Source organism: Apus apus, chromosome 2 (genome assembly GCF_020740795.1).
Source record: "Apus apus isolate bApuApu2 chromosome 2, bApuApu2.pri.cur, whole genome shotgun sequence".
In the NCBI taxonomy this organism is placed as follows: Eukaryota; Metazoa; Chordata; class Aves; order Apodiformes; family Apodidae; genus Apus; species Apus apus.
The window spans coordinates 6,920,566-6,944,870 of record NC_067283.1 but is presented as its reverse complement, the minus strand read 5'-3'; the positions used below and the strand labels follow the sequence as shown (position 1 = coordinate 6,944,870).

At 43.5% G+C, this 24,305-nt stretch overlaps 1 protein-coding gene across 3 annotated transcripts in view; it reads left to right on the top strand.

Annotated features, from left to right (window-relative positions):
• The window catches only part of PRKAG2 (protein kinase AMP-activated non-catalytic subunit gamma 2), a 225,423-nt gene that overhangs the window by 67,734 nt on the left and 133,384 nt on the right, over positions 1-24,305 (top strand). For 2 of the 3 annotated variants that reach the window (XM_051612434.1, XM_051612436.1), the window contains exons 3-4: positions 9,478-9,534; positions 13,163-13,442. In XM_051612434.1, the coding sequence (XP_051468394.1) occupies positions 9,478-9,534; positions 13,163-13,442 (337 nt within the window). The remainder of the gene's footprint in view (positions 1-9,477; positions 9,535-13,162; positions 13,443-24,305) is intronic. The other variant, XM_051612435.1, reaches the window with a different exon arrangement.

The following is a 24,305-nucleotide window of genomic DNA, read 5'->3' as shown; positions in this document are numbered from 1 at the left end:
TTTTTCCTCTTACTGGTCTTTGGACTCTCTTTGATGAGTGCTTGTCTTGGGGACAACTGGAAGAACATTTCAGTATTTGCCCTTTTTTGCATCTTCAGTAAATGCTGGGTTTTTTCCCCAGACTTGAATCAAGTTCTGTTTCTGAAGTGCAATTGACTTTGGAATAACCATGCAACTGGGGCTTAACAGCTGAAAATGCTTTTTAAACAGACCTTTTTTATTGAGTTTGTAAGATCCAGTGTTTTTTCTAGCATCATACTTGGAGCTCTGTTCAATACATGCGGCAAAGTGGTAAGAAACCAACTGTCAGTGACCAACTTCTGCTAAGAAAGGGATCAACTAGTAAAATCCATTGCCACATGTCTCATCCTAAATACCATTTTCCTCCATGTGAGGGATGGGAACTTTGCTGCTAGGGAATGATGGCTAGCATCAGACAGCAATATTTTATTTAATTTTAACCAAACATTTGCCAGTCCCTGTTGGTGCTGCATAAAGAATTTCTCAAGATGCTGTTCAGGTGGATCATGAACTGGTTGAAGGGAAGAAGTCAGAGAGTTGTAGTCAATGGGAAAGAATCTAGTTGGAGGTCTGTGACTAGTGGAGTCCCTCAGGGGTCAGTACTGGGACTGGTGCTGTTCAATATTTTCATCAGCGACCTGGATGAGGGAACAGAGTGTGCCCTCAGGAAGTTTGCTGATGACACTAAACTGGGAGGAGTGGCTGACACACCAGAAGGCTGTGCTGCCATCCAGTGAGACCTGGACAGGCTGGAGAGTTGGGCAGGGAGAAACCTGATGAAATTCAACAAGGGCAAGTGTAGAGTCTTGCATCTGGGGAAGAACAACCCCATGTACCAGTACAGGTTGGGGGCTGACCTGCTGGAGAGCAGTGTAGGAGAGAGGGACCTGGGGGTCCTGGTGGACAGGAGGATGACCGTGAGCCAGCAATCTGCCCTTGTGGCCAGGAAAGCCAATGGCATCCTGGGGTGTATTAGAAAGGGAGTGGTTAGTAGGTCAAGAGAGGTTCTCCTCCCCCTCTCTTCTGCCTTGGTGGCTGCATCTGGAATCTTGTGTCCAGTTCTGGGCCCCTCAGTTCAAGAAGGACAGGTAACTGCTGGAAAGAGTCCAGTGCAGAGCCACAAAGATGAATAAGGGAGTGGAACATCTGCCTTATGAGGAAAGGCTGAGGGAGCTGGGTCTCTTTAGCTTGGAGAAAAGGAGACTGAGGGGCGACCTCATCCATGTTTACAAATACATAAAGGGTGAGTATCAGGAGGATGGAGCCAGGCTTTTTTCAGTGGTGACCAGGGGTAGGACAAGGGGCAATGGATGCAAACTGGAGCATAGGAGGTTCCATGTGAATGCCAGGAAGAACCTCTTTACTGTGAGAGTGACAGAGCACTGGAACAGGCTGCCCAGAGGGATTGTGGAGTCTCCTTCACTGGAGACATTCAAAACCCTCCTGGACATGTTCCTGTGTGATGTACTCTAGGTGATCCTGCTCTGGCAGGAGGGTTGGACTAGATGATCTTTCAAGGTCCCTTCCAACCCCTAGGATTCTGTGATTCTGTGAGATGGTTTTTCTTGGTTCAGGTTTGAAATCACAGTGTAATTTTTGTATATTAAAAGTCAGTATTTCCTCAATAGTGTGGCTTTTCCACTCACCTGTCATGTTGAAGACTGGCAATTCATCAGGGATGTCTCTTCCTGCACTTAACTCCTCTGTCACCTGGGCTATAGATCAAGATAAAAAGAAGTAGTTCACAATCAGTCTTTCCAATCTGCCATTCATTTAATTCTTCTCTTCCTTGTGAAAAGCTTAGAAACTGAATTAACATTTTTCACAGAGATCCTCAGCACTTTACTGTGCAAGTGTGTCTCAATCATTGTCATGTGACAACAATCCTCCAATTACCCAGAAAGGAAACTCAAGTGCAGAATTATTTGTTCAGGTTCACAGAGGATTTTTTTGGCAGGGGTGGGAATGTGACATGCGTTTCCTGAAGTTTAGCCTTAATCACTTCTCATTAACATGGCTACTATTACAAATGATATATTCTTCTTTGCTTTATGACCGATGGCAGGAAGCAGATAGGGATGCTTTTTCTCTTCCTCTGCTGAAAATGGAGAATATAATATTCTGAAGACTCTTGTGTGGAAGTTTTTGGTGCGTGATGTGATGGGAAAAGGGAGCTCTTGGGCCCGTGGCAGGTATTCTGACCTTTCTTATGGCCTGACAAAGTGCCTTAATACTTGTGCTGCTAGCTTTGACTAAAACAACTGGTATTGTTGACTGCCCCCTGCTCAAAGCTAGGAGTCTTCAGAAATGACTTGAATCCTTCTTAGAGGATCATTAAATAAAGCAGTATAGACAAAGATAATCGGGAGTTGAGAAGCAATTCCATGCACTCTATTTCCTCAGTCTGGGAAAAGAGGCAGTTCAGATGCCTGGAAAATCATGAATAATTAATCACAGAATGGTTTGGGTTGGAAGGGACCTTAGAGATCATCTAGTTCAATCCTCCTGACCTAGGTAGGGACACCTCCCACCAGACCCAAGTTGCTCCATGCCCCATCCAGCCTGGCCTTGCACACTTCCAGGGAGGAGGCATCCACAGCTTCTCTGGGCAACCTGGGCCAGTGTCTCACCACCTACCTAGTGAAGAATTTCTTCCTAATATCCAATCTAAATCTACTCTCAGTTTGAAACTGTTTCCCTGTGTCCTATCACTACATACCCTTATAAAAAAATGCCTCTCCAGATTTGTTGTAGCCCTTCTTCAGGTACTGGAAGGCCGCTATATAGTCCTCCGATCATCTTCATGGCTCTCCTCTAGTCTTGTTCCAACAGCTCCATGTCTTTCTTGTTCTGGGGGCTCCAGAACTGTACACAGTATTCCAGGTGGAGTCTCAGAACAGCAGAGCAGAGGGGCAGAATCACCTCCCTGGCCCTGCTGGCCACACTTCTTTTGATGCAGCCCAGGACACAGTTGGCTTTCTGGGCTGCAAGCACGCATTGCTGGCTCACATTGAGCTTCTCATCAACCAACACTTCCAAGTCCTTCTCCTCAGGGCTGTTCTCTATCCATTCTCCCTCCAGCCTGTATTTGTGCTTGGGATTGCCCTGGCCCAGTTGCAGGACCTTGAACTTGACTGTGTTGGACTTCATGAGGTTGGCATTCAGCCTGTCAGGGTTCCTGTGGTTGGCATCCATTCCCTCCACTGTGTCAACTACTCCACACAGCTTGCTATCCTCAGCAAACTTGCTGAGGATACACTTGATGGCACTGTCCATGTCTCCAACAAAGATGTCAAACAGCCCTGGTCCCAGTACTGACCCCTGAGGAACACCACTTGTCACTTGCCTCCACTTGGACTCTGAACCATTGACCACAACTGCAGCCATCCAGCCAGTTATCCACTGAGTGGTCCATCTCAAATCCATGTATTTCCAATTTAGACAAGGATGTCATGTGGGACAGTGTCAAATGCTTTGCACAGTTTGAGGTAGATTACATCAGTTGCTCTTCCCTTATCCACCAATTACGTCATCCCATTTGTCAGGCAGGACTTGCCTCTGTGAAGCCACGCTGGCTGTCACCAGTCACCTCCTTATTTTTCATGTGCCTTAGCATAGTTTCCAGGAGGATCTGCTCCATGATCTTGCCAGGCCCGGAGATGAGGCTGACTGACCTGTAGTTCCCTGGGATGAATGATGATGTGAAGGATCATCCAGAAAATCATTGTGGTGCAGTGTGGCAGGACAGCAGTCAGGGTTGAGTGCCCCTGAGCACTCAAACGGGTCTATCATTTTGGAGGTCTTAACACCTCAAATGCTTATAGATCTTTCATCCAAAATGTAGGTTAAAGGATAAGGTGTGGAAATAATGAGAAAGGAATAGCTGTTGCTTTCATCTGAAAGCCCAGAATTGTGGATGATTAGAGAGAAGAAAATGGCACAAAAGTAGTACATTCAGAGGCAGCTAGCAAGCTATAGATGGAGGGTGGAAAAGAAGGAAGAAGAAAAGATTGAAGAATAATATTGATCCATTCCTATATGGAAATAACAGAATTGTATTTAAATATAGAAGATATCTTGGCAGAGAAGCGTGCATTAGAAGTTCTTTTCTCTACATGGGGAGAAAGCTGGTGAGATATTTCTCTCTAGATTATAATGGTGACTGTTGTATTAATGACTGAAGTATATTTAAGGAAGAAAATGCTAAATCTAAACATGTTTAAATTAAATCCAAACAACTGATAAAACACCCTTGAATGAGTTGGCAGAGCTTTTTCTGACTAGTGCTGATTTTGAATACATTTTGGACTGGAGATTAATTTCCAAAAGACTGCAAAAAAACCAATTACTGTGTTAATATTTACAATGTTTGCAATTAGGATGATTTACAGGTTTCCCAGTCTAACATTAGTCCTGGGCAAAACGATGAAATATCTAATGTTGGGTAGTTAATGATGCTATTATAATAGACTAATTTGAGTTGGAATTAATGTTAGACAGTTCTTGTTGAACAAATGAGGGGTTTAAAATTAATTATAAATTTGAAAATGTCATAGTATCAGTGTAATGTATATATAAAAGTAGCAGAAGACATTTTGATTTAAGAGACTGGAATGATACTGAATAAACATGGAGACTATTAAATAAATAAAAACCTGGCTGATAAGATAAATTGAGAATCATCAGTGGAAAATTTTGTTTCCAGGCAGACAAAACATTCTGTTGCTATACTATATCATACTTTATCAGTGACATGAAAGAAATACAGGCTCATTACTGATACAATTTGTAATTTATACAGGAGTGGGGAAAGAGAGTGGTAAATTCTGAGCAGGCAATTCTCCAGTGCTGAATGACCTGGTTCACTTAAAACATATTTTGCAAACAAACAGCCAGTTGTAGTTTGGCCAAATGGTGATTGGTTACACCTATGAGCAAATAATGCAGACTTGACTTTTGGGAAGTCTTTCACAAAGCTTTGACTAGATTTTCAGCTATAATTGGATTCTGGATGTGACACGGTGGTGAACGATTAGTTTTGGCTTTGGATGTGCACGCAAACAGAGTGAAAAGCAGCGGGTTTGTTACGACTGCGTTTGGCCCTCACTCACACTTCTGCTATCAGCAATGCAGGAAAGCATTGATGAGCTAGGAAAACATCACAGGAATGGCTCCAATACTGAAGGACTCCGAGGAGCACTTTGTCCTTCTTCTGGTCCCAGCATTGTTTTTGTTTTGACCAGTGACTCGTGGGAACTCATGAGCAGCGCCTGGAGCAGGGAGGAAAAGCAAAAAATACACTGTTTTTACCAGCCCTCTCCATTCACTGGATTATAAGTATCCTTTAGTTTTATTTTTTTCCCAGTCTTTTCATTATCCATTCCTTTATGAGCAGTGAGGATGGGGAGTGTGTCCTGGATGGTGCCATGGCCTTGGCACAGGGGACCTGCAGTGGATGCAGTGAGCCCAAGGGCAAGGACACATGTGCCAACCACTGCACTGCGTGTGCAGGGCTTTTCTCATCTGCTGCTTTGAAATAAAGGCAGTTAGGGGTTAGGAAGTGGACCCAGAGCCAGCCCTGCTTTCACCTTTCCTCAAAGCCTTCTTCTGCCTTCAAGAAGCCCTGCTTGCTGCTGGAAACCTGACCCTGACCATCCGTACAGCACTGCAGAGCTCTCAAAGCCTGCCAGAGCAGCCAGCCGCATCCCATTGTATTTTAATTTGGGGAAGTTTCATTGTACTTTAGTTTTGGGAAGTGACATCTCTGATCCTGTAAAATACGTTGTCATCTCAATTGTTACTGCTCACGCAGAACCAAGGGAACTAATGATGGTGAATGTGACCACATGGTGCCTGGGAGAGTAAATCCTTCATTACCTTTCAGTCTAATGAAGTCATCTCTTGTGTTTCTGTGAGCTCTTTTATTCCAGCAGAATGAGAGAATCATCCAATTAACTTTATCAAAGGGCTTTTTCATTGAGATTCAGTGAAAGGGCAGGAAACAAGTGCAGACTTCTATCGTGTGTATCATCTCTAATTGTGTTTACTGTCCCTGCCAAGGATGGTGGGAGGTGATTCCTTTTCTGTTCTTGGCCTTGCAAGCTTGAAGTGGAGAGGCAAAATAAAGGTCAGATAACTCACTGTTTTAAAAGCAAACAGAACTCACATGTCCTATCTATTTGGAGTTGGAGAAAAGGAGCGGAGCTCAGGAGAGTTTAATAACTTTTACTTAAATTCAGAGGCATTTTGAAAGGCTTTTTAGCTTGAGCCCATTCATATTCCAGACATGGTTTTGTTCAGACTGTTCTGAAAAATGAACCTAAATTATCTTGAACCAGAGCCAGAGATTTTTTAGGGAGGGCATCTTCTGGAGAAGGTTGTGTGCCCCAGAAAGGACCCATTGCTGGAGCACCTTGGCAGGGGAGCAGAGGAGATGGCTGAGAAGAGATGCTGCTGCTGGAACACAGGCAGTGCCTCTTTTTCCCAGACTCTGATGGGGTTTCTGTTTGTGGACAGGGTCTTTTCAGCACATCTCATCCATTTTTCTATCTATGTCACTTGGGCAGGACATTTCTCTTCCCTGCAATTAAGTGGTCCTTAAATTCTAGGTTAAGAGCAGAAATGGCTTCTTAGAGAGGGCTTTATGTGGTAAAACAAGAGGGATCAGATTTTCAATGCAAACCATGGGAAAGAAAACTTCAGGTTTGAGAAAATTTCTGTGAGTTAGAAGAAGCAGGACTAAGATAGATGTTGTGTGGATGTTGAGAGACTAGTTTGTAGTGAAGCATGAATAGTTTGGTCTCGTAGTGCATTGCTTTGGGGCTTATCATATGGTAGTGATTTAATTAGTGTGCTTTATTCTTTCTTGTAAAATAAAATGAAGAATTGTGAGTCAGGTAAGAAAAAAGAATCACAGAATAACCCCAGTTGGTTCTTCTAAGGATCATCGAGTCCAAGTCCCTGCTTCTTGTAGAACTATCTAAAACTAAACCATATTACTAAGCGAATCATCCAGAAGCTCCTTGAACTCTGACAGACTTGGTGCCATCACCACTTCCCTGGGGAGCTTGTTCCAGTGACCCACCACCCTCTCAGGGAAGGACCGTTACCTAATGTCCAGTCTGAACTTCCCCTGATGCAGCTTCATTCCATTTCCTGGTGTCCTATTGCTGGTCACCAGAGAGAAGAGTCAGCTCCTGCTCCTCCACTGTCCCCCTGTGAGGAAGTTGTAGACTGTGATGCCGTCACCTCTCAACCTTCTGTTCTGCAAGCTGAACAAACCGAGTGATCTCAGCTGTTCCTTGTAGGTCTTGCCCTCAAGACCTTTCACCATCTTGGTCGCCCTCCTCTGGACACACTCTTAACAGTTTGATGTCCTTCTTATATTGAGCTGCCCAAAACTGCACACAGTACTGAAGGTTGGGCTGCACCAGCACAGTAGAGTGGGACAATCACCTCCCTCAATCAGCCAGCTATGCTGTACTTGATGCACCCCAGGACACAGTTGCCCCTTTTGGCTACCAGGGCTCACTGTTGACTCATATTCAGCTTGCCATCAACCCAGACACCCAGATCTCTTTCCATGGGACTGCTCTTCCAGCCTCTAATCCCCCAGTTTTTATATATAACCAGGATTACCTTGTCCCAGGAAGAGAACGCGGCACTCACTTTTGTGCGGTTTCATACGTTGGTGATTGCCCAGCTCTCCAGTATATAGTAGGTCAAATAGTTGAAGGGAAAGCTGGCTGACTAGTATTGAGAGGGTGACTATTGGGTGGAGGGAAAGAACTGGTGGGATTTCTCCGTGCACAGTCCTCAGACTGGTCTTTGCTAGTAAGGCTAAGGATGAAAAATACAAGCATGCCAGGCAAATTTGTTGATGATGCAAAGAGAGGGGGTTTTTGGTCAGAGGAAATGACCTTACACAGGAAGACCTGGATGGCAATTAGGATATGTCAGCAGTATCATTGAACCATATAATGGCTTGGGTCAAAAGGAACCTTTAAAACTCTCTTGTTCCAACCCCCCTGCATGGGCAGGAACACCTTCTGCTAGACCAGGTTGCTTGAAGTCACTTCCAACTTGGCCTTGAACACTTCCAGGGATGGGGCAGCCACAGCTCCCCTGGACAACCTGTTCCAGTGTCTCACCACCCTCATAGTGAAGAATTTCTTCCAAATAGCTAGGGTCACAGTTGGCTATCTGGGCTGTGAGCTTCCCATCAACCAACACCCCCAAGTCCATTTTCTCAGAGCTGCTCTAAATCCACTCTCTGCCCAGCCTGTAATTGTGCCTGGGATTCCTGTGACCTGTGTGCAGGATCTTATACGTGGCCTTGTCAAACTTCATGAGGTTGGCATGGACCCACCTCTCAGGCCTCTCAAGGTCCCTCTGGATGGCCTTCCTTCCCTCCAGCATGTCAACCACACCACACAGCTTGGTGTTACTAGCAATCTTGCTGAGAGTGCACTCGGTCCCACTGTCCATGTTACTGATAAAGATGTTAAACAGCTCTGTCCCAGTACCAACCCTTGAGGAATGCCACTTGTCACTGGTTTCCATTTGGACATTGAACCGTTGACCACGCTCTTCAAGTCAGACTACCCTGTAGCAGCCAAGAAAAGCTGTCAGGGACTCTTCCCTTGGACCCAACATGAAGGTCTTGGGCACAGAAGTGCAGAGCCAGACTCTTGCACCCACTAGAGCAGGTTGGCCACATTCAACCTGGGACTGTCCCTGGTTTGTGCTCTCCCCAAGCCCAGGCAGCAGCTTGAGAGTGCTCACAGCACAGCCTAAATCCCCATCAGATGGTGAGTGAGCAAGGAAGGCCCTAAAGACAGCTGCTCCATGGTTTATGTTGGGATTTTGTCTTGTAGGAAGTTGTCTTGGTAGCTAGGAGAAAGGAAGAAGAGATTAGGAAGAGAAAGATTCCCACATCCAGGTGAAATGACAGGGGCAGCTTTCAGGATGCTGTTTCTTGCATTGAAACCTTCCAGAGCTGCTCAGCTTGGGGCAAGTGCCAAACTATCTCTTTACTTTTCATTCAAAAATTTAAATGTCTGCTTGATGCCAAGCATGTAAGACACGTCTCATTTTGTTGCTTTATTTTCAACAGCAGCTAATTCTGGATGTCATTAGGAGCCTGCCTAGGATATTTGGTGTATACAAGAGAGCAAGGTCTCTTCCTGGTCCCCAGCTGAGGATTTTTTTGTGCTCTAAAGTATGAAAACTGTTAGTGTCTTACAGCATTTTAGAATGTATTTACTCAATGCTATGCAAGGTAACCAGTTTAGCCTTGTGCAAATGAAGTCAGATGCTAAAAACTGCACATCTAACGTAGCACGGGGCTCTTGCTCAGTTGCTTAACCTCACCAGGGAGCCCTTTGCCATAGGCTGAAGGTAGGGCTGGACTGGCATTGTTACCCAGTTGCTAATTTGGCCCTATTTTCTCTGCAGACATACAGTCAGAAGCTGACATTTCTCTCCAACATAACCAGTTTTAAGGAGTCCAAGGTGAGGCATTGAGTTCAAAGATCCCATATATTCTCTGCACAAAGCCAACACAGGGAATGTTTTGTTGTTGGTTATTTGTTTGGGGTTTTTATTTTGTTTTGTTTTTTAATTATAACACCAGCCTTCATTCTTTAAGGAATTCTTCAATTTGTTTGATTAGACCTTATTTGTAATTGATTCTTATTGTACTTGCATTGTGTGTTTGGATTCCTTATCTCCAAAAGGCCAATTACCTGGACAGGGTCAAATGAGCCATGTGCATGTATTAGGTGTGGTTTGTGTTTCTGCCCATGCTCACTGCTTTTCCTGGATGAACACAAACTGATGTATAAGGGTTATTAATGTAAGAAACCAGGGTTCAGTCCTGTTTTGTGCTGCTGAAGCTCAGCTGGAGGAATGGTTATCTTTCCAAAGCACATGTGGGAGTTTTGTGCCCACCTGCCTGACATAGCTTCAAGAAATGCATCAAAAAAAGCATAAAGAACAGGCTGATGACCCATCTTGCTGCCAGAGTCATCACAGTGAGTCTGCATAGGATGGTGGGGTTTATTCCACAGCAGGGATTCTTCCTCATTCCCAGCTGAAGCATGAAAATTAACAATGCCTTGTGACTTTTATGTGTGCTGTGATAATTGTTGTTGCTGCTGATTTTACTCATGGAAGCATCTAATCATCTTTTAAAACTCACAATCAATTAGCCTCAAATAATATTCTAAGAAAGCAATCCTCGTGTAATTCCCAAAGCAAAACCACAGGTATTTATCTGCTGTGGTGGTGGGTATAACCTGTGTATAATTAGCATGTGGAGTGGCTGGGGAAGAATTCAATGTAGTAATTTCCCTTAATTTAGTAGCATGCACATGTGTGTTCAGCAGCGTGCCCCTGGTGCTCCAACAATTAACTAATTCATCAGCCTGGCACGATAGAGAGAAAGCAACTGGTTGTGATTGTAATAAATAAAAACATCCTGCTGCTTCTGCTTGGAATTTGAGAACAATATGCTTTCATAGCTGACCTGTGCGTGCAAGTGAATACTGATGTTTTCTGACAAGCTGTTGCTTGGCTTTTTGCATTTCTAGAGTTGCTTTACCATTGTCTTTTGAAAGTGTGGCATCATAACTAGTCAAGCATGCAAAAAAGGTAACATGAAGTACTAAGGGTAGCGCCAAAACGATAGCCTTCTCTTAGCTTTACAAATATCATGGCTTGTCACTTGAGGAAAAATTATAATGAAATTGCCATCCTGGAAACAGTCCTGAATTACAGCAGGAGTGGCAGATGCGCATTGTTATTAAAATGAAATGGAAAATATTCTTACTCCCCACTCGCAGACAGTAGATGTGCCAACAGACCTCTTCAATTTGCAGTGAAAAAGAAGGTGCCATTGTGCTACTTCTTTGTTTCCTGGACTAAGTTGTGCAGAGAACAACATACAAGTAGTCTCAGATGATTTACAGATGATGCTTTAGTAAAGTTAGTGAGCTTTTATGAAAAAGCTATGACTTCGGGACTACTTACCCATGACAAAAGTGCTATTTGTTTATTAATTTACTTATAGCGTGGTTATAATTCCAGGTCTCAGTCAAGAGATTGTGCCCTATTATTCTTGATAAATACTTGCCAGGAGACAGTCTGTGTGCCAGAGAACTTAGAGTGGGAATAGAGGAGATATGATCCTTACAGCAGAAGAGATGTGTAATGTGAAGTGAATTTTCAAGATTGCACACAGAATCCGTGACAGAGCTGGGAGATAAACCTGAGGCTCAGGCCACTGCACTGAGCATGAAACACTACTTTCTTCTCCTCTGATGGATACTGGCAGAGTGTCTGGTACCAGTGTTCAGTTAGAATTAATTTATCCTTTCCAGAATTTCCCCTTGAGGGCAGCTGCTCCCCTTACTAATCTGCAAAAGGGCAGGTATATTTTTGTGATATTTTTGTCCATGCTGTGAAAAATCTGCATGCAGGTACAAGAAGCAGGTGTGCCTCTTGTCAGACATCTTCATGCTGCCCAGTAGAGCACAGAGCAGAATTCATCAGCTGTTCAGGGCTGTGCCAGCATGGCTCCATGCGCCTCCTAGTGATCCATGCTGTTTGTGTGCATCTCCCAGACCAAGTGCCTTGTAGGTTAGAAACCTTCCCAAATGAGGGACCACACTGTCTGCTGCCCCTTTTGTGATTCCTCCAGGGCAGGACCCATTTCAACTCTGTTCCATCCCCAATGGAAAGAGGACCTGGTCCAAAGTGCATGTACAGGATACAGAAAGGATTACAAAAAGTGGGATCCTATGTTATGGAGGGAGCAGCAATTTGGCCATCATGCTGCTCATGCCTATTTCTACAAGGCATTATTTTGAAAAAGGAATTAATTGCATATGTAATTTAAGCTCAGCTGACCACTTTTATCTGGATTCCTATACACAAGCCCTATACTGACCTAAAAGAGGGCCTATGTATCCATGAGGATTTATTTAATCTCTTCTTTCAACTAAGTCATTCTAATAAAATGTCAACAAAGCTCATACCTAACTAGAATGGCACATATCAGGTGTATGTGGCATCTTTGCTGGTAGAAGTTGCTATCTGCTCCATACCTCCCTGTTTGTTTGGCATAATTGGGAACCTTTGCTTACATGTTCCCTGGAGACCTGAACCCCACTGCTGCATTTTGCAGGAACAGAGCCCTTAATTCATGGCAAATGCCCCCAGCTAAAAAAGCAGCCTTATACCCACAGAAGTGCTTCATGCATCCAGAAGGAAATAACCTCTTTGTGTAGCCCAGGCACAGGCAAATCCCGCAGAGGTTTTGGGTCACCTTCTGTTGATTGTATGTAGGAATAATTTAATCTTTGATCCTTTTTTTTTTTTTTCCCAGATTTTTTGCCTCCTTCTTGCTGAGTGAGCCTGCACAGTGCAGTGCAGTGTTGTGCACAGATATCTCTAGCTGGGAAGCCAGCTCAGGTCCCAAAAGAAATACAGCTGTTAGAAAGGTCATACCCAAGCTTGAGGCCAGGGTAATTAGCAGGAACATATTCAGTCTAAAATGGTTCCTTTATTTTGGGACTGGAGTTGGGATCCCACAGTTGTGGCTGTGGCTCATGTCATAGAGATGTGTCAGGAACTTGGGAACTTGAGCACTGTCCTGCATTGTATCACACAATGGGGATTTAAATACCATAGGTGGGTGCTTAAAATTTGGGATGAAGGCTTTGGGATGCTAAATGCAGTCATTGCCCTAAACAAATTCATTCACTGCCCTAAGTAATTGCATTGCCAGTCACCTTTCAGTTGTTTGGGGAAGGAGGGATGTGTGGCAAATAAAACCAGGAGAGAAAATCCCGCATTAGATGTGTGATAATAAAATGTATGCACATAGGTTGGATTTATTTTTATTTTAATTGAAGGTCTCTTTAAGAGCAAGGGGCAGCACAGAACCCAAAGTGGTGGAACACACACATCTGGATGTCAGTGCAGGCAGGCACTGGGAAAGGTGAGGTCTGGGTAATCCACCAGCCGAATGAACAGCAGTTGACTGTGTTGAGACAAGCTCAGAGGTCCTGATGGCCCAGGCTGAACTGAATTAATGGTGGTTTTTCTTTTTTTTTCTTCCTATTTCTCTCCTTCTCAGGTGGAAGAAAGCTACTCTGCTGGCAGCCCTTCAAAAGGCCTTTTCTCAAAAGGGCTGCAGAACCGACCTTCCAGCCCTGTTTCTGCCCCTGTGAGATCCAAACATAGCCCTGGCTCACCCAAAACAGTGTTCCCCTTCCCCTACCAGGAGTCTCCCCCACGCTCCCCACGCCGAATGAGCTTCAGTGGGATCTTCAGGTCCTCCTCCAAAGAGTCTTCCCCCAATTCTAACCCGTCTACCTCTCCTGGGGGCATCAAGTTTTTCTCCAGATCAAGAAAAAGTAAGAAATTGCTCATGTTATTTCAGGAAGATACACGGTACCTCTGGGCTTGGCCCATTCTTTACCTGCGGTAGTGAAGTAAGTGCAGATGAGGCATGTGCTAATTGTTTGTTCTTGCTTTCACTGACCATGTGTTTTGGATTTCTGACATGCTGGCCATTAGGGCATGACCTCTGCAGGGCCACGGACACCTAGGCAGGGCTGAGGAGGGAAATCACGCTTCAAAGTTTTGCTTAGAAATCCTGTGTCCACCTTAGTGGGAGTTTTCTTGGTGGTTTCACTGAGGCTAGTTTGAATGTCAGCACCAGAGCTTGAGAAAGGCTGAAGGAGTTCATGAGGTTGGTGGTGGAGGTGGGCACAGAAAGGATGTCATCTCAGGAGCTAAGGGAGGCTTGCTTCTGTCAAATTTCTGCTGGTCTTCAATGGGTATTTCTTTCCCCTTTTGTAGGGCAAGAAAAAGAGCTTTACTGGATGGATATAAATATGTGTTTCCAATCAAACGACCATTATGGGAGTGTTTGAGCTCCTCTGCCAGAACATGAAAAGCATTGTTGACCTCCATGGTTCAGAGCACTTGCCTGCTTCGTATCAGGCACAAATTTTACCTCTTCAGCAGCCCATGGGCTAACACACCACTAGGACTCAGTCAGAGCTGAGAAAAGGCTTTGATTTTTAAACTAGCTTGCTGAGTAAAGGCTCCCAGTGTTGGTCCACAAACCCAGCCTGGTCTGTCCAATGGATTAGTGGCTGTAGGAAGGGCACAGAGTTACATGTGAAAGAGAGGAATGCTATCTTGCCACTGGGGGTTCTGGATTGTCAGATGACGGCAAGTTTTCCTTCTGTTAGCAGAAGAAATAACTCAGTGATAAATAGTTGTAAAATCTTCTGTGACAATGTAAGTGCAGTTTGTGATGTGTATACCTACATTTGGCCATATGCCTCCTGCAACGTATTGATAGTTTTCAGTGACCTTTAAATAATATTGAGGGACCTTCTTGTTTTTCTTTATCAGAATTTCCCTTAAACAGTTGGCTTTAATCACATGGTGAATTTGTGCACAAGAAAACAGCTATACAAACCCATACAGGATTTTTCTTTATCTTCATCCAAAATTCTTCTGCAGTTTAATTGAAATGGCACCTTTTCCAGTCCTTGTCTCTCTTTAAAACACCTTCAGGAGATTAAAGGTAGGAGAGTGATTGTTTCTGAAGGACTCCAAGAAGACTCCAAGCATAACTTCTATTCAGGGGTATTTGTGCTTCTCTGCTTAAAGTTCAAATAATACTTTTTATGCTCCCCTCCTTTTCAAGCCTTACAATAATTAAAGTTCATATAAGCTCTTTTTGCTGATCCACAAAGGTTTCAATATTGCATAGGCAGTTTGCCCCTGATTGAGTGTGCAGAGAAGGACTTGCTGCCGCATGAATAACGGCAAGACACACTGCATAGCAAAGCCATCTTGTGACTTTTTAATCAAGTTATCCAAGCAAACAGCACTTAGTTTAAGTCCTAGCTAGGTATAACAGAATATTAAATAAAGGAATCTTCCAATAGTCAGCAAAATCCTTTGGGTAAGGTCACATCACTGTCGCAGGAACAGGCTTGGAATGGGGCCATGCTATTTTTGGACTAACAGACGATACCCATGATCCTGCAGCTCCAGAGAGGGTTGCAGGAATTGTGCTGGGCTTGGGTGTTGATGGTCTTTTGATTTTCAGCCAGGAGGGACAGTCTTTTGGAAAGGGTGTGATGATTAAAATCGGTGTTTAAATTGGTAACTCTTCCCATGCTGCATCTTTTTGCAAAACAGAACATTTTTTTACCATGTGCTTTCCCATCACTTAGCTCTCTTACAGACAGACTAATGCAGATACATCCCTTCACTACCACGCTAAGCAGGGATTGCTAGTGGATTACACTCCTAGGTTTTACTATATTTAAATAAATGGTATTGAATTTTATTTAACAAAACCTTGACAGGACTCCAGGAAATGTATGGGTTCCTGTTACTGCTGTATTATGTAGTTTTTCACAAGCAAACCTTTTTAATTCTGCTACTTTGCAAATAAAGAAAAGCCCTCTGTATTACAAAACAGTAAGTTAATTGGTTATGTCCTCCTCCAAAGTATCTGTGCCTTGAGCAGCATTTCCTGAGTGACAAGACTTCTCAGAGACTCCTCAGACCAGGTATCTCAGACCTTTGTGCAGATGCTGTCCTGAAGAGCCCTGAGAAGAGCTGAACCAGCATGTGGCTGAAGGTGCATAAATGCTTCACTGCTCAAAATTGTCACAGCCTACGTGATTAAAATCCCATTTTCTGAAGCAGCTTGTGATACCTGTGTTAGAATGAGTGGCACTTACGTTGCTTTATCAGTTCTGAAGCTGTGGAGTGCATTCTGATCAGATGGACTTGCTGTGCTTGCTTGCCTTTACAGCAGGCATTGGGTTAATACTATTAAAATGAAAATTAACTGTGTGTTGTACAGCACTAGCAGGAGTGTCACCAGAAGGTCAAGGGAGGTTGTCTTCTCCCTCTGCTCAGCACCGGTGAGACAGTCTGCAGGGTTGGGTCCAGTTCTGGGCTTCCCAGAACAAAGCAGACAGGAATGTACTGGTCCAGCAAGTGGCTGCTGTGTTGGTCAGGGCTTTGGGCATGTGGTGTAGGGGGAGGAAGGAGGAGAAGAGCTTTTTTTCTGTCTTCCGTTACCTAATGGGGTTACGCAGAAGGCAGCGCTGGTCATCTCAAGGATGCCCAGCAAAAGGGCAGGAGGTGATGAGGGAAACTCTAGGAAGATGTAAGAAAAACATTCTTGATAGAGGTGACATGGCGGGGGCCCAAAAGAGTTGTGAAGTTGCTGCCCTTGAAGATTTTAAGAAGTTGACTGGACAATCTCTGAGCACCCCAATTTAAAGTTGAATCCCTGATTTGAGGAGGGGTAGGACCAGAGAACTCCAGAGGTGCCTCCCAGCCTTGGCTTTTCTGGGAAACTCTGTGCTGAAGCCTTCCCTTAGCAAATCTGTATTTCACTCACACAATCTCCAATTAAAAAAAAAAAAAAAAGGTTAGGTAAAAGTTCACAGGGTTTGGGTTTGTTTTTTTTTGTCCCCCAGTTTACCTGAAGTGAGTCTGTGCTGCACTCCTTTCCCTATCATCGTGGAGCAGTATGTGGGGGAAGTATATGCAGTCTTTGTTTTAAGTAACATACCCCTTCTTCCCTCCACTTCCTCCTCCCACACATTGTTCAAAACACAGACTAACCTGTTACTCCACATATTCCTTGTTTTTCTTGGAAGCAGTAGCTTGTTTTGGTTTTAAAGGCTATGTGTGGTATTCGCAGAGCTTTCTTTCCCATCTAGTTGCTCTTTTCCCAGCTAAGTTGTTTTGCCTTTTGAATAGATGCAGTTTAGGAAGGGCATTAATGGTTAGGGTGGGATGATATTAAAAGAGAAAGTGATTTGCAGATGTGAGGCTTAAAGCATTTTCCACTTTAGACTGGGAGTTTAAAGGTCTTGCTCATCTTTCATATCGTATCACTTGTTTTGGCAATAGCCAGAAGCTTGTCTTTATGTCTTTTCCCTTTTGTTACCCCAGTTCATCATCTGGTCATAACCCCATGGCTCTGATCTGACAAAAGATTTGCCTTGAAAGGAAAAATACCTTCCCACAGCCTGTGCTTGGCTGCCAGCCACCTCAGGTATTTCGTAAGTACAGCTTTGAAACAGTAAACTTCTGGTTGAGGCTTCATGTCCAGTGTTCCACCTCTGGTAAGGCAACAAATCCACATCAGGCCTCTCCTGTCAGAGGCTCTGTGGGGACTTTTTTGGGGTAAGGTTGTTCTTGGCCATGGTGCCATCCCTTTGGTCTGGGAAGTTCACCACAGGAAAGTCCAAGACAGCACTTGTTGTGTTGCGTTTTGGTTAGAAGTGCTTTGAAATTTAACTCTCATCTTTTTTATTTCTTTTTGTCAGAGAATTTCTTTCCGCAGCACTGTTAGACCAATAACTGAAAACTGAATGTGGATTTGGGATGAATTAAACTTGGCTTTGAGGTGGTGCAGATGACATGCTAATGCACGCTATGAAGCTTGGTAGATGCAGTCCCACGTAGCACTGCTCACCTTACACCTCCCAAAGCTAGGTGCCTTCTGGAGACTTGGCTTTATGAGATGTGGAGCTCAGTACCTGGTTTTACTCATCAGCATGGGCATGTGAGCAGCTGTGGAACACTGAGCAATTACATTTTAATTGGATATGAAAAAATAATTAAATTGGAATGACATGTAGCTAGCAGGAGGTTTCCATAGAGCTGACACTGATTACCTAGGTGTTTTTCAGGGACAACAGGAACAAAGAATGAGTGAAGTTTGAGGTGCTGTAAAAAGTTACTTCAAAATTGACATTGTGGAGCTGCTTCCCAGTTTGTCTCAGGTTTGCTCAAACCTGAATGGACTGCTTCCTCAAGGAACAACTTGGCACCTGGTGCTCTGAGATGTTACTAAGTCTTGGCTGCGGTGGGAGTGTATTTCTCTTTTGGATAAGTGTATGTGAGCAGGTATAATGCTAAGAGAATGCAGAAGAGGCACAAATTTACTCTCATTAAAGCAAACTGAGGTGATCCAAAGCAAACACAGGAGGACGACCTGCACTGGGGGAAAACACAATTCAGAGTGCTCTTTTCTTGCATGAGCTCTCCCTTCAGAGCCAACACATACACAAATAAAAGAAGAGAGCTTTGTTTTACTGAGTGGAAATTAGGGAGCTACCCCTGCAGATAGGCTAAATCACATACCCTGAATATTTAATTAAAAATACACAGTTGAATAAAATTTAAGTCATTAAAATGTAGCTTTTTCCATGGGACTGAATGGAGATGGGGAAAGGACAGCAGAGCATTTTCCAGTCCTGCTTCCTCTTCCAAAAACACGAGTTCAAGTAACAGCAATGCTCATGACACAGTGATGGAACTGGCAGTTCTAACAGCAAAGGAAATAAAGTAAAAGGTTTCCATTGACCTCAAGCTTTGGGTTGCAGTGGATGGAGTCGAAAGATAAATTTAACTCAGAATTAAAAGTTGTTTACAGAACTTTGAATTGAAAATTAGGCAGGTTCCAAGCCCTGTGAAGCTGGTGGTCAGATTGGAATCACAGTGAATTTGCACAGTATTTGTGGAAGGAAATATTTTTCAATGTGAAATTTTACTTTTTTTTGCCTTCTCTTACTAATTGTACTCCTTTTGAAATTCAGTACTCTTTAACTGTGGTGCCTAAAAAATATCCCTAAGGGGGACTCCTGGTGCTCCAGTAATAAAGGACAAGACAATATTTTTTTTTCAGCAGACTGCGAGATGCCACACAGAAAGGTCATAATGTAGTTTATGCATTCTAACAATTCATTTTCTTGGACAACATTTTGTGGCTAAGACTACGCCCTTCTGTAAGAAAAGCTTGTGGCTGTACTAGTTTTTACCCATAGATGGAGCAAGTAACTCTCATTTTGAATCCCTCAGGGAAGAGATGGGGAAACCCCTGCAGGGCTTCGTTTTGCCACATTTAGCTCTGCTCCCTTGTGAAGGCCTCCCGACTGTGGCTGAGCTGTGCTAAAGGTTTTCATCGAGCTTTGATGAAATGAATCGAAAGTAATTTCCCTCAAATTTTAGTACACGTTTGTGACATTTAGGTAACAACTTGAAGTGGGGTTTAGTCTGAGACAGGCTGTTGTGGAGGGTTGGCAGCTGGGTGCAGGCGTTCTCATGTACCGTGGGCTCAGGCTATTTCCCACTTGTTACTCTTCAGGAATGCCTTCCTGCAGCACTCAGTGCCATGCAGTGGGCTGTCCTCCCTTGTGCCAGCTGCTGGAGTCTAGATAAATTTGTCCCATAGTCTTGGACCCTCCCAGCCTTTGGACCATGACTGTAGAGAACCATCATTAATAACCTGCATCAGGGTGCTGGATAGCTGAGGCCACTTTCATCCTCAGTTGTTCGTTTGTGTTTGCAGCTCCCCTGCCTTCTAAACAAGCAGGCAGGTGGATGCTGGAGGGAAAGGCTGTGGGGCAGCTTTGATTTCCATTTGTCACTGCCCTTGCCATGCAGGATGAGAGGAGCAGGTTGTGGAATGACGGGGCTGCTCAGTCCAGGTTCACCTCGAGTGGGTGGCGGAGGCTCTTCCACTGGCATCCCATAAAAGCTAGGAAAGGGGCAGAGCCATTCATCTTGCTTTGTTTTCAGTACTGCTGTGCAAAAACATCTAATAATAATTTTTCAAGCTTGCTTTGCCTGCAGAGGCTGACAGGGGGACCAACACTGTTCATTTCAGTCTCTTCTACGCTAGAAAAATGACTTTTTGCAGACATGTCAGCACGGCTGCAGCCAAGCTGGTGCCACATGCAGCTTTGCATGGCCAGTGACCAGCTGAGTTCAGCACCAGTTCTCCTGCCAGTTACTAACATTTGCTATCAGCAGCAGATGATTTTTCTGGTTAAAATGTGCCACTGGCAATTTGTCTTAGTTTATTTGGAGAGATCTTTTCAGTACGCTTCCCATTGCATCTTAGTTTCCCAGGGTCAGTGTTATCTGCAGAGGTGGAGTACATCCAGTATGTTTTTATATTTTTTACCACTTTTAGGCAGTAAGGGGTTTTTGGACTGTTTGCAAAGTGCTAGTGACTTAGAAGCAAAACAAAAAGGAAGTTTTTCAGTCTCTGCCTTTCATCTGCAAAGTATGGGACAGACCTGCAACCAGATTAATTCCCATCTTCTCTCTATTTCCTTGAGTTTAAACTATGAAACACCATGTAAAGAATCAGACTTTTCAATAACAGCCAAGTTATTATTTCTTGTGATGCACAGACAAGACCTTAGTTTCATATTTGCTCTTTTAGAGACAGCTGCTAGCATGGAGGGGAAATGTCAACTGCAGTTTGAACATCTCCAAAGGTTGTTTGAACCCTGGTGGCCTTTCACTGCTGGTCATCTTTGTGTCCTGTGGTAAGAGAGGTCTTCAGGGCAGTGCTCATGTGTAGGTGACTTTGTTCCCCCCTAGGTAGTAATGTAAGCAACAATAAAGCTAAAGAGAGAGTTTTGAAGTCTCAAGCCGTCTAATCATAGGAAACCATTTGGAAGTAAGTTGTAGAGTATTTTTTTGTGGTTGTGGCTTGCTTTTGTTAAAACTGTCTGTAGTTTAAAAATCCAGGAGTACATTTAGGACTAGATTTTCGAATATATTTAGGTGTTGATTTTCCATTTAGAGAAATAATTTCATATTTTGGTTCCTAAGCAAGTATGCAGTTGTAAGAGCTGGAGAAATCTTGTTTAGAATATTAATGTACATTGCTTTATCTGAATCTTAGTGAATGCTTGTCATGATCCTATTGAAAATGCATTGTGCATTTGAGGTCTTTTGATATGTGGTTAGAGTCTGAAGGATTATTAATCACTTAAGGTATCAGATCCAAGCTTTAGAGAAATCATGGGTTCTAAGCTTCTTGGCTAAAGTCCAGGGAAAATGCCTCAAAAAATGGGCTGAATAAACATGATAAATGTTGAATCAGTTTTCTGATCTGGAAAAATATGGAGTGAAAGAACCTCTTCACAAGCCACAAAAATGCCTAGTTTAAGGAATGTAGTATGTATAGTATTTTAAGTATAGTTAAATCCCATGCTTAATCCAGCAGCCTGTAGTTCTATTGTAGGCCTTGGATCAGTGTGATTTTTGACTGAGCTGGATCCACATGAAAACATTGATTTTAAAAAGAAAAGAAAACCATAATAACGATGCTAAATCACTGAAATATGAGAGTCAGTAGCGTGAGGTGTTGATCATTCTTATGTCTCAATTTGCAGGCTTGGTGGAAATGAGCTTTTGCTTTATGCAGCCTTTGGGGCTGTGACAGCATCTTGAAGGAGAGCCCTGGTGATAACCAGTGATTAGACTGAGAGGGTTTTAGAGACCACACGGGCTCTGCTACTTGCCTGCATGGATGACTAGTTTTTTTTCCCTGCTTTCACTTGTGTATTTTGTCTTCCCATTGACCATAAAGCCAACGGAAGGTAACTGGGACCTCTTTTGGACTTGTGAACTGTGGGTGGGTGGGAAGGGACTCAGGAGCCAGCAAGGCTCCTTGGTGGGTTGAGCAGAGCACTGGCCACCTCCAAGCAAGGCATAGGGCTCTGCAGCCTCTTCTTCTGGCAAACCTCATGTACGTCAGATTATCACAACTGATATTGACTGAATAATTTGGGGAGATGAGATAGGACTTCCATTTGTGTCATGCCTTCAGAAATTCTTTTGGTCTTCTGTACTAGCCCAGGAGCATGAGAAGAGCCTTTCACATTTGGTAATTGAGTAGGAATCATCAGTCATTTTGTAATGTGTCCTTGGGAAAGGTGGTGAAGGTAATGTTAATACAGAAAGAAGCAAGATTTAGCAGGCTGAGCTGTGGATACTTATGCCAACTTCTGTTACACTAGATGTAATCTGTGTTTTTTCTGTGGACTTCCAGGGAAGATGTTTCTCCTATTTCTAGTAGTCTAATTGTATGAGAAGCAGATATGGGCAGACACTGCAGTCTCACAGCTGAGCTGGTATAAACCATCACATGAGCTTCCACCATCTGCTTCAGGACACTGGCAGAGCCATGAATTGGGCAAGGAGGGCTTGTAGTAGCCATTCTCATTGGGTCAGTTGTTGGAGCACCTTACAGCAACTTGTGTAGTTATCATCCAACTGGGGAGTCATGATTGGCCCATTTAGTGTCTACAGCAAATTTAAATGCAGGTTGGTTGTTACTGTGAAGAAGGGTTGTGGAAAAGCACAGATCTCTTCTAGTATGAAGCTGTGCATGGTACCAGGTTTAGGATTTGGTTTTCCCCATCACCATAATAAGCCAAGTAAATATCAGGCTGGATTAGGAGATCCAGCAAGAATCAGGTTGTACTTGCAGTTTGACAGAGGTGAAAGGAAATTGTGTAATGCCAAGGTTACTGATCTGACTCCCATACTCCTTAGCTTCTTAGTGGACCTGAGTCCTTCCATGCTACTTTCTATTTGACTAAAGTAAGATTATGTTTCCTTTGTCAAAGCAAAGGAGAACAAATATGCCACTTTTTAAAATGAATTTGTTTAGGTTTTTCTTGCCTAGTGAGGGAATTGATATGGATTTTATTGTGCTTAAAATAATCAACACATCAGCTGGAGGAGGTTAGAAGTCATCCTTAGATTAAAATAAAAAGAGGACAGGCAAAGGTCTTCTACTCACATAAGAAAATTAGTCATGGATCTAATTTTTTGACATTGACCTGTGTGAATGGTTCCCAGTCATTAGAACCTTTACAGAAATTTGTTTGAATAATGTATCCTAAATGGGACAATATGGACTTGTGTGGATGCTCTACACATTAGAGTGCAAAGGACAGGGCAGCAAGATGAGAATTCATGGTGGGTACAGTGTGAAGCTGTGATAATTTAAAATGTGGTAGTGAATGTAATTTTGAGAGCAAAGTCCTGAATAGAGACCTTTGTGAAGGGAAGACTTTACTGTGTGGAATCACCTGCACACTACAAGCAACAATCTGACTGGTGTTTTCCCCAGAATATTTCTCTTCAGTCCACTTTCTGGGTGTTAGAATCAGGCAAGCTAAAAAAAGCTAAACCAGCTAAAAAGCTAAACCAGCATATCTACAGAGCATTGCTGGAAAGGTCCACATGGAATTAATTGATTTATGACATCCTAAACCCAGTGAGACATCAATGAGCTTACAAAAGTCCTTGTATCTTGGATCTCTAAGTTGGATCAATAGACTTGACTAACTGACACACTTCCCATCAAAGCTGGCTGCTTCTAGCATGGGGCACTAGATGCTTAATGAAGTCTAAATAGCATCGTTCTTATGTTAGAGCTTTATTGAAAAACAAAACAAAACAAAAACCGAAACAAAACAAACAAAAAACAAAACAAAACAAAACAAAAAGGTTGTAGATTGTTTAGGCTTGCTGGCTGGTGTTGTTTGGTTGATTTTTTTAATTATTATTTTGCTTCTTCATGAGTTTTCTCCTATGTACATTTCTGTCACAGTTCCCCCAGCATTTGAAAACTCTTCATCTTTCATAAATTCTTAGATGATGGAAAAATATTGATCTGTGTGCACTTGATAGGCAAAACAAATACTGGGTGTCTTTGGTAGTCAACCATCAAAACACCTCAGTTTCCTAGTTAAATTATTTTGAAGCTTGCCTCGGGGTTCCTTTAAGCAGGTTGTACTGATGGGCAACCTCGGTTGTTTGCAACAGGATTTCTTTGTAGTGTGCTTCTTGCAGCATCTCCTGCTGGTTACGGCTCTCAGAGCCCCAAGTGCAAGTGCAGCTTTGCAAGCCGTGTGTAGGTGTGTGACACGGGACTGCGGTGACAAGTGCCTGTGGGTTGTGGTGCCAGACAGTGCCACACTGTGCGAGCCCCAGCTGCCTCTCCCTGAGAGCTGCTCTGTGACTGTGAAACGTAGGTGCCCTCCTGTGGGCATCCTGCTGCTCCTCCATGCTGTGTGGAGAGGCTGGGATTGCCTCGCCTGCCTGGGGATGCGTTGGTTTAGGATTTGAGGGAGGTGCTAAGAACCTTTTCTTATGCTTTCTTTTTTATTTGATGTGCTTCTAAACCCATTCAGACAGTGGGGGCTAAAAGCATTCCTTGCTCCAACGTGTGTCTCAATAATTTTAGCAGTTTTTCAGGAAACCAGCTTCTCCTCTCCTTGTCCCAGGAAGGTTTGCCATTGCCCTCAGGTCAGGGTATGATCCTCAGTATCACGATAGACATTTAATTGTGCTGACAAATACATGAACCCTCACTCAATCGGGGAAGGGGTGTGAATATATAG